The sequence below is a fragment of the Pleurodeles waltl genome, chromosome 7 (genome assembly GCF_031143425.1).
Source record: "Pleurodeles waltl isolate 20211129_DDA chromosome 7, aPleWal1.hap1.20221129, whole genome shotgun sequence".
In the NCBI taxonomy this organism is placed as follows: domain Eukaryota; kingdom Metazoa; phylum Chordata; class Amphibia; order Caudata; family Salamandridae; genus Pleurodeles; species Pleurodeles waltl.
The window spans coordinates 387,481,927-387,499,641 of NC_090446.1; the positions used below are offsets into that span (position 1 = coordinate 387,481,927).

At 43.5% G+C, this 17,715-nt stretch overlaps 1 protein-coding gene across 3 annotated transcripts in view; it reads right to left on the reverse strand.

Moving 5' to 3' along the window:
- MMP24 (matrix metallopeptidase 24) overlaps positions 1-17,715 on the reverse strand; it is a 701,821-nt gene that overhangs the window by 75,334 nt on the left and 608,772 nt on the right. For all 3 annotated transcript variants that reach the window (XM_069243836.1, XM_069243837.1, XM_069243839.1), the window contains 2 exons: positions 8,986-9,200; positions 5,402-5,540 (listed from right to left, as the gene is read on the reverse strand). In XM_069243836.1, the coding sequence (XP_069099937.1) occupies positions 5,402-5,540; positions 8,986-9,200 (354 nt within the window). The remainder of the gene's footprint in view (positions 1-5,401; positions 5,541-8,985; positions 9,201-17,715) is intronic.

The window sequence follows — 17,715 nt, forward strand, 5'->3', positions numbered from 1 at the left end:
TACCTATCAAGGAGCTACTGTTAAGTGAGTGGGTTAATATCCCAGTTGCTTATGCAGATGATGGGGGTTTGGACCCTAATGGGAAGGACGAGTGTAGAGAAAAATATGAGAAGGATGTTGAACAGGCATTGGTGACAAAATAGAACCAAGGAGGACAGGTGGACAACAAGAGTTGTACGGATGTGATAAAAGCTTCTGGGAAGTCATGAATGAATTAGGTGCAGAAACAGATTTTTTAAAGAGGGGAGAAAGAATTGTGCCCCCAAAGTGTTTGAAAAAAAAGTGTTGGAATTATGTCATAAAGGGCATTTGGGTATAGTTAGAACATAAAAAAGAGCAACATCTTCATATTGATGGCCAGGAATAGATCTGGACATAGAAAGGGTTGTAGAGGAATATGTGCAATGCACTGGCTTGGATAAGAGTTTGAAGACTGTAAGACCAGCACCGATGCCAATGCAATGTCCTAAAATGGTTTGGAAAATGTTGGCAGTGGATTTTCTTGGCCTAGCTCAGATGGAAATGGGGAGAGCAAATATATCATTGTACAGATAGATTATTTTAGTAACTCAGTAGAACTGGAGGTTTTACAAAAAGTGGATGCAGAGACAGTGGTGACATTTTTGGATGCTGTATTTTTGAGACATGGTTTACCTAAAAAACTCTTAATTGATAGTGGACCTCACTTTCAGGCTGGAGTAGCGGAGGAGTTCCTAAAATGGAATGCTATCATACATTTGAATACATCAGTTTTTTTTTATCCTGCTGGACATAGGGCAGTGGAGCACCTGAATTGAGTGATTAAGGGTACAATTCAGATAGCCAGTGGTAACGGTAAAAAATGGGAGGTTGATAAAGAAGATGTGGGCATATCGTTTAACTCCTTCACTCACGGGGTTCACTCATTTTGTTCTAATGCGGAGTAGACCAAGGATACTTTGAGTTGGATGGATAGTTAAAAGAAAATAGAATGGTCTCCAGATAAAGTAAAAGAAAACATTATGAAAACTCACTAACTGAGTGGGTGGGGTGCCCACCACGTACCTTGCAGGGGGGGGGTCTCAAGTTTTGTTACGCCACTGCAGGAGTCACATTGCAACATGCAAGGGGACTCAGGATGTGAAGAACTCAACTGAAGGAAATGAGTCCTTTGAGGATGATTGGTTATGGTGGAATGATGAGGTTATGCTACAGTACAGTAAGGTAGAGGCATCTGAAAAAAATTAAAAAGTTCGGGGGAAATAGTGTCAGTGTGGAAAGAATGGGAAGATTGGGGAGGGTCATTCGTATTTCGGCTAAACGAAAAGTTTTTGTGTTAGAATAAGATGGCTGGCTAACTATACATTTTGTGTTAGAACAACATGGTTGACTTAAGCTATGTGTATACTGTTAATTTTGAGAAAGTTATATTGGGCAATTGGTGCCATGGATTATAGTACATTGGTTTTAATGAATTACATTGTGGAATCAATATATTATTTTCATATTTGTCATTATTGTTGTATGATAATATTCATTGAAGAATGATTAATTGATACTATTGGTGTGGATAAAGAGAAAGGACCTGTGGTGTTGCGGCTTGCAGACCGTGGAATGTATGAGATAAGCTAATTGTGAGGTAATATAGAGAGTGGGATATGGCAAAGTTCCTTGGAGGGTGGTTGGGACTTGGGAGCTTGGATCTAGAAGGGGCCGGTCCGTGCTTTGTCCAATTGTTGTAGAATTGGGAATAAAGGATCTTTATACACCAATCCGAGTGTATGTCTTTACTACACAGAATATCTCATAAATATGATAAACAGTCCCTAATGTTTTAGTATTTCTAATGATTATTTGCTAACCAGGACCCCAGTGGGTATGATCTCTCCCTTCTAACTTGGTAACTGTACCATTTTCGTCCCACAATTGACATAGTGGTCCACCCATATAAGCCCCTAGTATATGGTACCTAGGTACCCAGGGCATTGGGGTTCCAGGAGATCCCTATGGGCTGCAGCAGTTATTCAGCCACCCTTAGGGAGCCAATGCAAGGGGTCCTGCAGGCCTGCCATTGCAGCTTACGTAAAACGGGTGCATTCACCCATTTTCTCTAAAGGTCACTGCACCAGATCACAATTAGTCACCCCTATGGTAGACCCTCTGAGCCCAGAGGGCAGGTTGCAGGTACTTATGTGTGAGGGCACGCCTGCACTAGCAGGGGTGTCCCAACACACTCCAGATTCATTTTCCTGGAATTTGTGAGTGCGAGGATGCCATTTTACGCGTGTACTGGAAATAGGTCACTACCTATGTCCAGCTACACAATAGTAACTCTGAACCTGGGCATGTTTGGTATCAAACATGTCGGAATCATACTCCAATACTGTTGCAAGTATTGGAAGTATGATTCCATGCACTCTGGGGGTTCCTTAGTAGACCCCAGCATTGCTACCACCAGTCTTACAGGGTTTTCCGGGCAGCCCAAGCAAGTGTCCCCATCCTATGGGACTTCTGTGGGTGCTGCCTTGCTCCCCTGGACTCTCTGCGATGCTGAGGATCCCCTGTAACTCCCCCTCCTTGGTTGAGTCCTCCAGGGTCTTGCTGGTCACCGGCAGCACCATTTCCCCACTAACTGCGAGTTTGCCTTTGCCAAGGCTTGTTGATGGAATGCCTGCACCATCTGCAATCTTCACTCCAGTGTGGGACATCTTCTGTATCCATCAAGAACTCTTCTTTGGCTCCAGGGCTTCAATGCTGACCTGTTCTTCCTCACTGTTGACCAACTCCTGCAAGTATAGCTGGCTGGATAGTAGCTCCTACTCCTCCTGGACTCCACTGCAACTTTAAGACTTGGTCCCCTCTCTCCGCAGGTCCTCTTCTCCAGGAATCTATCGCTGGTTTCTTGCAATCTTGTTTGGGTGTCTTCTTTTCTTCTTTTTGCTTCCTTTTGGGTGGTTTGGGGAAATTCCAGTGACTTACTCCTGCTTTCCTGGTCACTGGGGGGTGTTGTGTCACTTACCTCTGTGGTTTGTTTTTCTATTACCCGGAGCTCCCCTCTACACATTCCACTTACCTGGGTGGGGGTCCTGTGTTCACATTCCATTTTTTAGTATGTGGTTTGGGCTCCCCCTAGGGTCATTATTACTTAATGCTAATTGCACTGTTCTATGCCTATTTCTGATTACTAGTGTATATATTTAGTGTATTACTTACCTCCTATTGGATGGTTACCCTTCTAGTATTTTGTGGTATTGTGTTCCAAAGTATCTTCATTTTTGTACAACTCAGTGTTTTCCTTCACGTGTGTAAGTGCTATGTGACTACAGTGGTATTGCATGAGCTTTGCATGCCTTGGCAGTTCATCCACAGCTCCCTCTGTAGAGCCTGGCTTCTAGACACTGTATACATTTCACTAAGAGGAGATACCTGGACCTGGTATAAGGTGTAAGTACCTTGGGTACCCACCACACATAAAGGCCAGTTTCCTACAATGGCTTACACTTGTATAGATGGCACAATAAAGACTACACTTGCAACCTTCAGGGATGGTGGTGGCCATGTCTGGTGCGCCTTCAGCACCTGCAGGACCCCCCTGGCAATCACTGTCAGGTTACACCTACTCAACATCATCTCCTATGGCAACAACACACAGCTCATACTCTCACTGTCTGAAGATCCCTCCACCACAAAAGCTAACTTCCACTGATGCATGATGAACATAGCGGACTGGATGAAGGACAGCTGTCTAAAACTCAACACTGGAAAAAAACAGAAGTGCTCATCTTTGGGAACAACACCTCATCATGGACAGGCACATGCATGGTGGCCCGCAGAGCTTGGCACAACCCCCGCCCCAACTGACCATGCCTGCAACCTCGCCATCATCCTGGATAGCAAGCTATCCATGTAGAAACAAGTCAACACAGTCCCATCTGCATGCTTCCACATCCTTCACATGCTCCACAACATCCTCAGGTGACTCCGAACAGACACCAGAAAGACTGTCACGCAGGCCTTCATCACCAGCAGACTGGACAACATACTATACATAGGAATCGCAGCACGCCTCCTGAAGAAACTCCAGACAATACAGAACTAAGCAGCAAGACTCGTACCCGACCTCCATAGATGGACCCACATCACACCCCATCTAAAAAAAACTACACTGGCTAACTGATTCAGAAGAGATTCCAGTTTAAGATGCTGACTCATGCCTACAAAGCCCTGCACAATGAAGGACCAGTATACATCAACAAATGAGTGACTTTCTACCAACCAACCAGACACCTCCGATCAGCTTCCCTTTCCCTTGCAGACACCCCATGGATCTGTCCAGACAACAGAGGAGAAAGCTTCTTCTTGCAGCTGGCAGCCAAGGCTTGAAACAACCTCCCACCTCACCTCAGGACCACACCGTCACTCCAGCGATTCAGAAGAGAACTAAAGACCTGGTGATTTGAAGGATCATACCTCCATACAGCTACATACAGCTCCAGCGCCTTGAGATTTGCGGGTGATTTGCTACGCTCTATAAATGTTTGATTGATTGATTGACTGGACTCCACACCACCTGAAATAACTGTATTTGCTCAGCCTGTGCTTTACCATAATGTAATAGTAGCAGGTGGTTCCCAAACACATCACCATGTGACCGAAACTCAAAATGAGTTTTCCCATAAATTAAGTTCCTCTCAATTTGCAGAGGCATTTTATAAAAGCTGCTGACAGAGTCTTCATGGGTGAAATACCATACTGAGTACTGAGGAACAAAAGAGTATTGTTGAACCAAAAATAAAGTTATTAATGCTTTTTGGGGGAAAACAAATTATGTTCAGCTGTTGTTTCTCGTTAGCAGCTACAATAGCCCAGCGATATGGCTTGCAATAGAGAACCCTGTGCTACAGGCAGGCATGGATTTAAATCCGGATAGCTCCAACAGTGCCCTTTGTTCTTCCGATGTTGATAAATTAAGCTCTGATAAGTCGATTCAACAAAGCAACTGTAAGTACAGTGCTGCAAAGTCAGAGGACTCAGGCATGAAACACTATCTACACATGCAATATTATTAGCATTATTAATATTAATCTCATTTTTATGGGGTTCTTCAAATATGCTCTACATGTATACTGTCTTTAAGTGAACTGTTCTATGGATAAATTCACTGTCTATAGGTGAACTGCTCGATGGATAAATTCAGAGGCTTCATTACAGCTCTGGTGGCAAGTACTGTTTTGTGTTGTAGTAGTCATGCGTAGTCATGTGTATGTTAGAATATGGTGAGCTGTGGAAAAATCGAAATAACTTTGTCTCTTAAATTCAAAATCTTTTGTTGTGGTGGCAATTGGTATACATTGATAGGAATATGCCTACATCTTGAAGTACAACTCGTTCATGCCAAACTAGATAGTGAGCCAAATAATACCTTTGAAAAATACAAATTTGCCATCAGATCTCTCATATGCAGCATCGATTTTTGTAGGGAGGCCTTTCCAAAACTGCTCGATCTGCATGGGGTATCCTTCCTGGACTTTGTTATTGCGGAGACGCCAAAACCATCGATCCTAAAAAACAAGATACACATTAACATGAGAGTGAACCAATCCTGTGATTTCATGAGCTGAATTTGCAATCCTTTATATGTCGGACAGCACAGGGATAAATTATACATGCATATAATATGCCAGGAGGCAAAATGCACCAGGGACCAATTTCACGGGATGGTACATAGCCATGGTTCATGCCAAGGCACCTCCTCACTGGATGAGGCCTACCCAAACCGTAGCTCTGCATCCAGCACATGCCATAACTCTCTCAACGTTAGTGCTTCTGCTGGAGACAGCAGAGAAACGCAAGGCTCTAGACCAAGATGTACATGGTGAGAAGACACCTTGATCTCGGAATGGAGATTATGAAGACTCCATTAGGGCTTGTACAATCATAAACTGCACCCATGGTTGTCTGAGACTTCTTGTTAGGGCATCGTCAAGGCATATCTCTAGAGTGGTTGTGCTACTCTTAACCTTTTGACGACCGATGGGTCCCCCCACAGGTGACTGCATCCTGAGTGGTAGGGTTTCTTGAGGGACCTTGGAACCATCTGTTACTGATTCTATGAGGGATCCGAAGGTGGGGAGAACACTAACTGTTCACCCCACTGCTTTGCGATCTACTGTTATATCCCATGACGGACTCCTTGTCTGTGAAGCTACACCTGTAGCGCAGGTACATGTGCCAAGATATTCCCTCATTTGCTTCGGGCCATGCTTTGATTCAAACAATGAAATTACCATTTTGTAATGTGCTAGAGCTCTGTACACCTGTAATGTACCTTACAGAAGTGGCAACATAAGCACCTGAGCCTGCTTCTGTAGCACTGAAAAGACTCTTGAGTACTAAATATGGCAAGTGTCTATTGGGTGTCTGGGCCGCTGTGATAATATGTTTCCAGGATACATAGGTGGTCATTACGACTCTGGTAGTTTTTAGACCGCTAGGGTCGCGGTAGCGATCTGACTGCCACCAGAGCGGTGGTCCCACCGCTTTGGGGGCAGTCTGACCACCACATTATGACCGTGGTGGTTATGCCATGGTCGGACCGCCAACATCGCCAGTTTCCTCCACAGGAGGGACTGGCAGTCCTAATCCGCCAGGGCAGCGCTGCATGCAGCACCACCTTAGAGATTACAACCCTCCTCTCCGTCAACTTTTACATGGCGGTTGCACCCCCATGTAAAAGCTGGTGGAGACAGGGTGCAGGGACCCCGATGGAAAGCCCCGGCACCTTTTTCACTGAAAAGCGCGATGGGTGCTGTTGCACCCTATGCACCTCAACATTGCCGCCGGCGGCAATGTTGTGGACTGTTCCTCACTGGACCAGTGGGCGGAAACACCCTCATATTTTTACTGTTCGGACAATTTCAAGAGGCTTCTGTCTGTGCTTTCCTTAACTTATGAACTGTCCATCTTTTTCTTTATCTGTGGTGTGGCCCATGAATTTTTAAATGTCTAAACTTTACAGTGCTTACGTAGTTTAAAAATGTTTTTAAGCACTATGTTTTCAAGTACGGGGTTTGTTGTACTGCAAGAAAAAGGTGATTTGGCTGCAAATTTGGTCAAACAGGCAAGCAGGGACGCATGGGGTTGGCTTCAGGGGAGAGGTGTTTGGGGTATGACAAACCCAAATAAATGCATTCTTTTGTTGGTTGTTAGGTCTGAGGCCCTGAGTCGGCTCTGCTACATGTGAGTAGTTTTCCACATTGTTTTGATTTCACTAAGATGTTTTAACTTGTTCGTTTTTTGCATCAGGACCTTGTATATAGTGACTAGTTTAACAAAAAAGTAGTACATCTGTACCAATATAAAGCATGGATGCAAATGTATTACTTTTTGGAACTCACAAGCATTGGCAGTAGTAGGTTTGGAAAGCTGTCACATTCTCAGATTTCCAGGCATACTACTGGACATGAAACACCCAATAATTGATGAGACGAATACTTGCTCATAATCTAACTACTGGAAATCACTCAAGATAGCATTTCAAATCATTGTTTATCACTCACTGTGCAACTTTAGAGAAAGGGCCTGATTTAGGGTTTGGTTGGTCTAAGTAAGGGCAGAAAGGGCAGCAGAGGACTTTAGCCAGACACCCTGCCTTTACTCGGGCTGAATAATTAAGAAATGTCAGCTGGCCTGCAGACATCTCAATACATTGGCAGGATCTGCTGTGATGGTGGTTCTTGTCAGTGTAGTAAATGTTTGACTACCCACCATCAAACCTTTCCAAAGTTTTTAAGTTTTCAAAAACAAACTCAGTGCAGGAGTTTGTTTTTTTTAAATAAAAAAACTCATGACCCCAACACCATAGAAGTTATCTGCCGGGGTGGGGAGGTCATTTCTCTTAACTGCCCATCACCACCATTAGCAGCCAGTTAAAAAATGTAATTTGACTGTTCAATCTAAATAAGGCAGGCAGTTTGATAGCTCATCTCCGATGTCCCCTACTCCATCAGATTGTTTGCCCATTTACAATGACAGAGTACATTTTATTCTGTCTGCGTAAAAATTTCAGTCCTTGCAATGTAAAATCTAGGCAGGCTGCTCATGAGTTTTGCAGACAGGGTACCCACTGGCCATTGTAAAGGAGTGCCCTGCCTGCAAAACTATAAATAAAGCCCCAAAGGCTCAACTAATGCAAATCTGTACTGACACAGCTACTCATGGGAACAGTCCAACCCAGATCCTGGCCTTCTCACCCATTCACCATGTGGCCAACTACTTTTTTAGTTGAGAAAATTGAGATTCACCCCTTCCCCGCCTGACTTCACTGATAAGGTACGCCCATGCAGCAAGTCCTACTAATACTTGGATCTGCGTGTTCTAGAGTTGAGTACCAAACATTGAGGGGCATATTTACAAGGAAGGTCTTTTTGCTGCGCAGCCCTATGCCAATTTTAAAGGGCAAGAATGCACCGTATTTACAAAATACGGTGCATTTGTGTCCTTTCAGCCAGCACACAATTTGCTGCCTAGTATCAAAGCAGACACCTTTGCCCCTTATTTCTCCTTGTTATGCCTCCCCTGGGGACGCATACAGGTTTTATGCATTCCCAGATTTACAGATACTTGTAAATTTGTGAATGCATCAAAACCCATGGGTGTTGGGTGGGAAAATCCACCACAATGCCCATGGAACGCCCCCGACACAGTGTAAGGCAATGCAGTGACTTGCCCTGCGTTGCCTTACACCATATCTTCGAGGCCATGAAAAGCCACACAAAGAGGCTTTCGTGGTCTTGTTGATATAGGTCTGCACTCTGCGCCGCTGGAGCATTATAAAAAATGACACACCAGCAGAGCAAGGGGCTTATAAATAAGCCTCTGAGACCACAGCTCCTCAAGCATAGTCTGAACGACATAAGGTGAGTGAAAAATTAGAGAACTATAAATTTAAATCCATTTCAGTGATATCCTTGGACAACTCCAAGAAAGCTTGACTTGAAATCGTACCTTAAAAACAAACATTTCACCCCTAAATAGGGCAACTGTGTTGAAGTTTCCATCACAGATATTTGGCTTGCTCCCAGGAGATGAGGGCTTGTCCCCTAATGGTTGCCGTGGTGGGCGTGGCTGCCTTTCATGCTTCCTTTCTGAAGTGGAATGGATTCTGCGGGCAGGAAGCGTTGGCAAAGGCCTAGTGGGTTCCAGGGTCTCAGCAGGAGGACCTGCAAGAGAACAGAAAGAAGGGTAATTGCTGTTAAACTAATGAATCAATAGCTCTAATCTCAATAGGAAAAGTGATATAGAGAAACATGAGGTTTTGCTGTTAGCATTAGCTTCCTCTGTGTCATGCAAATATACCTCTGTATTACTTAAAAAAGACAATAAAAAAAATAATTAAACATAGAATATTTTTACAATTATAATTTTACATAGATGTGCTACCAGTTCTCTCTAATAAGAGAGGAAAAATATATCTCCCGTAGAACATTGAAAACAAAAGGTGACCTGCCCATATTACAGGAGGAAAAAAGAGACTTCGATAGTACGATTTTGTAGTGGGGTAAAGGTACTACAAGTGTGGTGGAGGAGGACAGGCAGTTAATGATGATAAAGCAAATTATGGCAAAATAAAATAAAAATAAGAAAGGGTCCTGAACATGATGTAAGGTAGGTATGGTAAATATGACACTCTCCTAAGGATCAGAAATAAATATTGGGTAATAAAAGGTATGTACAAAGAAGTTCACATTATGTTATAAATACAATATCTTTCTCTTAGACATGTTTTCCTGCAGTACTGTTGCATGGATCCTTCATGTTATTTACTGAGGATTCAAGTGGCCTTCAGTTTAGAGGTGCACACAGTAGCGCAACCAGTGTCTAATGGGCCCTAGAGCAAGGAAGGCAATGGGTATCGCAGAAGCTCTCTGTTCCCCGGTGCCACTGCACCTTCTGTACCACCTTTGCCAAAGTATGGTCGTAGAAGAAGAGCTCAGAGACTCGGTGCATAACAGCTAACGATTGTTTAAAAAAATGCTGATGTTGTGGGATTGCCTAATGGTTCGTTGTCAGGCTCGGACCAGAAATACATTACAGATAGTTGCAGTTGCCAGCACAATGCTTTACTTTAAAAGAACACTAGACCTGCTATTTACCCACTGAAGCCGAATGGTGACATAAATGTTTTGTTCCAGATAATTACATTTACTGTAAATCCTCATCACTTACATAATGCAGTATTTTTTCCAGTAATAAAAATTAACAGGTTGTAATAAAGGCAGCCAGAAGTGGGTGCATAGTTGATTTAGGTATTGATCTTTTTGTAAACCTCTGCATACAGCTTAGATGTCGCCTGAGAGCGCTGTGGCCATCTGTGTCCTACAAATTTCATTTATAAGTAATCCCTACATTTTCGTTGCTATCGCATCTCGAAAAATCATGATCATCACGCCTATTCTCCAGGAACCAGAATCCAACAGAAGCTATGTGTCATTCATACACAAGCAGAATCCACTAAAACTTGCTGAACCACTCGCCATCTCGGGTGTGAGTTACAAGCCTGAGAAATACAAACTTTCCTTTTGGAAATTCGGAAAGTCAAGGCTTCCGTTGCCTGCAAGCAATCCTTCTCAGGAGTCGCTGTCTTAGCATGGAACTCTTTTCCAGCCTCTTTGAAAAAACTACCCCATCTTCTGCGATTTTGGAAGAAACTTCAGACTCACCTGTATAGACAACATCTACAACTCTGCATACTCTCTCATACACCAAGACTGGTGTATTTAACACAATCATCCCCTTGCCTCTACTATAAATCTATCATAAATGTTCCTCCATTATACTGCTTCCTCATATGATCTTATACTTGTTTTGATGTAAAACGCCCTTACGCCTATTTTAGTATTTAAATCAATATCATGCCCATGTTTAATGGTACAGTGTTAGTTCCTTAGAGGAGTCCCCTTTCCCCAGAAACCTTCTGAATTCCACCCCTCGCCTTTTCACTAAACAAAGTCACTCCTGAATTTGAGACCATTATTAGGACAACGAATATCAAACATCAGGTTGATCCATGCCCATCATGCATGTTTAAACAATCTGCTCAACTTTAGCAAAACCACTGTGTAGTTTATAAAGCCTTCATTGAAGGTTATGTCCTGTGTTATTTGAAACAATAATGGTAGCTCTATTAAAAAAACAATCAATTTTTGAACTCGGGGTATAGGTCAATTAATAGCACTCCCTTGAGCAAATTATACGAAAAGTAGAGACTATGCAACTCACCTGGTGCAAGAGAGTGTATTGGGAAGCCCTGTAACAATTAAGTGCCATCTGACACCACATAATTAACATCAGTAATAGTTGTCCCCTACTCAACACAATTCAGCACTCAGATACAAGCTTTACATATATGCGAAATTGTTCTTTATTTATGTCAACAACTTTTATCTTACACAACAGTTTTTCATGTTTGGAAAATCAGGTTTCCTCACTAATCAACGCAAAAATAAACATATTTTGCTCTCAACTACTAATATTTTATTTTGCAAATCACGAGGAAAGTATGAATGCCACCTGTTTCCTTTAGAGAGGCGGTGCAATGCCTGCTAAATTAACCACAGTAACAATTTATGACTCACAATCTACTTTAACAACTTACTTTTTGATTCCACACAGAGCCCTCCTTTCCACACAGTTCAGCCTTTGTGAAGAGAAAAATGTTTAATGCATTGGACTAAACACTATTCCCAAATTACTAAGCTTATATTTTCGAAGTAGTTCTACTAATTTGACCCCGAAATATAATTTTCTAATTATCAATAAGTACTTATTCCTCCCACTACCCCACATTAAAACTGTTGTCTTACCTGCAGAGCGTCGCAATTCCTTGCCAGGAAATCCCATTGGATGCCAGGAACACACATGACAGGCCAGAATGGCCTCTATGGCCAACAGATGCAAGGAGTCACACACTGTGGCATGGTAGCCATTAATGCCATTAATTGGCCACCTGATGCTTGGGATTCCAATTTTACATCAGGAGTATTTACCAGATGCCAGGGTGGCCCTATCCACATGCAGTGTGGATGTCAGAACAAGTCAGCAATTAAGCTGACAGCTTTTCAGGTCATCTGCTTTGTTACTGACGGATAACATAGCCTAGAACAAGCACAGGCAAAGTCAATTGGTCTGGCTTATAACCAAAAGTACCTAGGGCCCTATTACACATATGGCGCACTTTCTCTGTTTGCACCACAGCGCACCTTAAAACAGGTGTGCTGAGTGCAAACACAGTCAGTGTGCCCTATTGAAATGAATGCACTGCCCTCAGGGCAGCTGCGAATTCGCACTATCTTGGAGGCAGCACAGTGAACTGAAAAACTGAGAGACTTTGAATCACCCATTCCGTGTTTCACTGTGCAGGCTGCAACCTGCCTGCATGTTAAGGGGGATTGGAGATCCCCTTGAAGTGAGCAACTGTACCCACCTGCAAGGGAATGTCTGGGGGGGGGGGTCCATAGGACCCCACTTCCCCTCTCCAGAGGGCTGCCACCAGGTGGCTCATTTTCAGGGCACCTCCTGACAGCTTCTTTGCCTCTGTGCCTATGTATATAATAGCTCAGAGGCAAAGGGATTCCCCTTTTTGCATTGGGCCATGTGCCCATGCAAATGAGGGAACATCCTCTGGTGATAGCGCTATATGTGCATCAGTGTTCTTTGTATTACATAAAGGGCCCCACAAGTGCTTGCGGACCCTTTTTGTAATACCAAAGTGTTCCAGGATTGCGCAAAGCAGGAGCACATGCCCGTTGCGCCCTTGGGGCATTTTGTATAACAGGACAGCTGAATGGTTACATCTATGCAGCCAGTCATTCATCCATGCATGCACTGACTCACCAATCACAAGCACTCTATAACTCTTCCTTGCACTCATGCACCTACTCATCTACCCATTGCCTCAGTCTTGCAGTCAACCACTTTCTGACCAACAATATAATAGACAAAACTCCCTGTTTGACCTGATTCCTTCCTCCAACTTTAAACATGGTATCACTGGCGTACACCCAGTTGGAATATTTAATTTACTCATAAGTCCCTTGTAAAGTGGTGCTACATGTGCCCAGGGCCTGTAAATTAAATGCTACTGGTGAGCCTGCAGCACTCTTTATGCCATCCACTTAAGTAGCCTTTAAACATGTCACAGGCCCTAAATAGCCCTGTAGGCAGGGTGCAATATATTGTAAAACTTGGACATGTACTTTTAAGTTTTACATGTCCTTGTAGTAGAAATCTCCTAAATTCGTTTTACACTACTGAGAGGCCTCCCTCTCCCATATGATAACATTGCCATCCCTTATTACTTTTAATAAGTAGTAACTTTCAGTAGGGTGCAGATAGGAAGGTTGAGTTTGGTGTCTAAAGAATTTTAATTTAAAACCATTCTTAGTGGTTAGGTAGGATTTTAAGTCACAGTACTAAAAATGTCACTTTTTGTAAGTTGGCATTTTCCTTTCCCTGCCATCTGGTGCCTGCAGCGTGCATGCTGGGTCACATAAATAGCTGTAACTAGCAGTTGGTCTTTGTGGATCCCTCCCAGCCAGTAAGACAAAGGAGCATAGGTGTTGGAAGGATAGAGCATCTCTGGCTTGTTGATGGGGAGGAACTGCCACCAACCACACCTGCACATCACAAAGTCCCTGCCTGGGCAAACACACAAAGTGTTTCTCACTAGTCTATTATGACCCCAGAAAACCTGGGGTTAGGGCAGGGAGGAAGGAAATTACAAGTAACTCTGGGGAAGGAAACCTCCAGAACCTTCTCCTACTTTAACCTGAGCATGAGGTAAACATAATGGACCCTCAGACACAACTCTTCAATACACCTCTGGACCTGTGGAATACTCAGAAAGACTGCTGTGCTGCTCTGCAAACGGATTGCAACTCTGCTGCCCTGGTGCCTGAGTGGAGGACTGGACCTGCACCTTGAACCCAGGGCCACTCGAATGACTCCAAGGACTAGTTAACTGGCCTCCTGATCCGAGTCTCTGGCACAAAAAAGGCTCCAACCTCCTTGAACTTAGCATATGGACTCAGTCTGCTGTGAGTCCACCAATCAAGGCATGCTACCCTGGTCCTTGACCCTTCTAACTGGGCCTCAGGCTGTTCCTCCATCCTAGTTATGGTCCTCTGAAGCACAACCGATGCATCCCCTGACAGCCGCATTGAAAGTGTTGCAGCATGACGCATCCCTGACACTGGACCTAGCATCGTAGCTCTCAGTGTCCCCAGAACTGCAGCTGCACACCACATCCTCAATGCAGGACTTTGCACTGAAAGCCCTTAATCTACGGCATCCTTGACAATGACATAGGACTTTGCATAGGGGCCCTGCATCTCCTCAGAAAAGCTACTGCTCAATGCATCCTCGACGCAGGATCTCTCAATGTTCCACAAACCAGGATTTAAGATACTTTTGTTCAGCAGGTCTAACTTGGTCTGTGTAACCTCCTGTGGTCTATTGCGGTCATCCTGAACATGTGATAATGTCCCGGTCCAGCACGACCAGATGACCACAGTTGGCACTTTGTGCTTTTAAGCAATGTTTTTACTTAAAACGTTGAAATTCCATAGCTCCGGTTCTACTGATTGGATAACCCAATTTTCAACACTCACTTGTAAATAACAAGTCAGACAGATTGATCTGTTACAGAGTAGACGTACATCTGATTGCACACAGCAGATGTTATATAAAAAGCAGAGTGCATGTACAGCAGAGAGAATAAAGCAGATATTACACGAAGAGGGCAAAGTACACAAAGCACAGCACAAATTAATCGGGACATGGGTATATTGTGTGTGCAGAGCAATAGTATATTTGAAGTACAGTTGTGTTAGAGACATTGTAGAGCATAGACAATACAGGCTAAGAATACTCTTGCATGCGTTATACAATACAGATAGTACACATGGCCTCCCGGTATACACAGAGCACATTGTTCATGTAGAGCAGAGTACACAGAGCATAAATTACATACATGGTGTCTGGAAAACCAATCATGTAAAGCAAATATTGAACAGAACACATGCTGTGCACAAATTACATGAAGGGAAGTGTGCACATAAACCACTGAGTAAGTGCAAATCACTGAAAACAAGCAGAAATTAGATGAAGAGCAGAGTAAACACAGAGGACATTGCCTACATGATGTGCTGTAAATAGAATATTCTAGAATAAAGGTAATTCAGAGAACATTGAACATTATGACTTATGCCTTGATTAATGCGCGCTCACTGATTAAGCATAGGATTGAAATTTTTGACTTTATCAATCAGGATAATTTGGATTGTCTGTTTGTTACGGAAACCTGGGCTAAGGCGGATTCATGTCCTGATTTCATGGCAGCTACCCCTCCTGGATACTCGTTTTTAAGATTGGATAGAACTACGGGGAGAGGGGGTGGACTGGCACTGATTTTTAGAACTACTCTTAGCTGCTGCTGGGAACCTCTAAAGATGTTGTCAGCATTTTGCAAAGTGCCCGGTTTAAAATCTGTCAAAGAAACGTTACTCTCCTTGAGGGACTGTTAATTTACAGCCCCCAGGGCCTTATTTCACTGTTTTACAACATTGGCCATCTATTATGGGGCCATTAACTAAGAATTCCAGATCTATAATTCTGGGGGATTTTAATATTCATTTTGGTGATAGGCAGGATCCCCACGTTACTGATTTTCTTTATCTTATGGGGGTCTTTGACTGGATTTTGAAAGTTACATTGGCCACTCATAGGGCTGGTCATATACTTGATGGAATATTTGTTCGCAAAAATAACTTTGTTATTACAGGTAATAGGGCTTTAGAATGGACTGATCACCATCTTCTCAGTTTTAGACCGACTAACCAATTGGTCTGTCAGACTGCTAACCACCCCCCCCCCCCTCCCTGAAGCCAGTTAGGCACTGGAACAGCATAAAAGTGTCCCAACTAAGGCCAGCATTGGCCTCAGGCTGGAAAGCTGCAGAGGATCTTCCTCTACCGGCCTCAGAGAGATTTAATCAGGGAATTGGAATAGCCATGGACCAGCTGGCCCCTTGTGAACTACCACGGCTCTTGGGGAGGAAAAAGGCCAATTGCCCGTGGTTTACGAGTAGTCTTAAAAACTGGCAAAGGAAATACCATCAACAAGAACGGAAATGGAGGTTAGATCCGACTCTCACAGAAAAGATGAAACTTAGAACTACCCTTAGTCTGTACAAAAACGCCATTAATACTGCTTAAATAGATTACTACTCAAATAGTATTGAGAAAACCATCTATACTCCTAGAGAACTTTTTAGAATAGTACGATTTCTCACTACTTCTAACATTCCTACAGACTTGGAGTATTCTCAAGATTTCTGCAATAAGGTGGCAGTGTATTTTGAAAATAAAATCTTACACATTCAGGTGGATTTTCCACAATCTGTGGACATATGTGAGTTACATGAATCCTCAAATAATGTCATAAGAGATGATAACCTTAGATTGACAAAATTTCAGCCTCTTGGCTCAGAGAAGATTAAAAAGCTTATGACAACCATCAAATCTGGGTCCCCTAGTGAACCCTGTCCACCTCAAATTTTACATCTTGTCACGGAATTAGTTTCTACTGCTCTTGTCCCCATTTTTCAGGAGGTTCTTACCTCGGGGGCATTCCCTTCCTCTTGGAAGGAGGCAACGGTGATTCCCTTGAAAAAGAAAGCAGATGTCAAATCTAATGACCTCAAGAATCTAAGGCCCATTGCCTTACTGCCTTTCCAATCTAAGATCTTCGAAAAACATATCAATGAAGAACTAAGTCAGTTCCTTCAAGACTCTGGCAGTCTAGATCCCACTCAACATGGTTTTAGAAAGAACCATAGCACTGAATCTGCTCTTGTCTCCACTTCAGATATGATTCGGAAACTAGTTTCTTGAACGGCTATCCCATTTCAGCCTTATTGCCTTCTAGAGATTTAACAGTTTAAAATAAGTTATAAAGCCTCTTTCTGCTATTTAGTATTTTTACTCTTTTTACTGTGGGTCGATCTGCTGTTGGGAACTTTTAACCAAAGGACTCAGTTTTTTCAGTCCTCAGGGGTGCTACTTTTATAAATATTGGTTTTGTGGTTTTTACTTTCTTTTTCTGCACCGGTGCCCGGTTTTGGGGGCACCTGGTGCATCTCCTTTTACTTTTTATTCGGCAGCCATTAAGGTGTCATTTTCCGGCAGCCATCTTGGTTGCCTGTCTAGTTGTTGGTTCTGGAGCCAGGTCAGGCCTCCCCCATGCTCTTTTTAAACGTGGGCGGCCACGCGCAGCGGGCGCGCCGCTGCCGCGCCGAAGGCACGCCTAAGGCAAGCCCGTCTGCGCCCGTCCGCGCCCTGACGAGCCCAGGGCCCAGAGATGCTGCTCATTTTAGGTATTCAGCTTCACATCTTTATGCTTTTAGAAACACCCAGATATGTTCCACTCCTGTAGGGCCTAACCAGTCGTCTGTGTGTTCCCCCTGTTCTAGTTGTTCTTGGGCTCCCAATTTCATCTCGCCTTCTAATACCTCTTCCCATCAATTAGGTAAGCTATTACTGCTTAACTGCCGCTCCCTAGCGGCACACTCCTTACATATTCACATGCTCCTTGAAGAGCTATCACCAGATGCCTTGTTTCTCACTGAAACCTGGCTGAATGGAGATTCTTCAGCAGATTTATGCAGTACCTTACCCC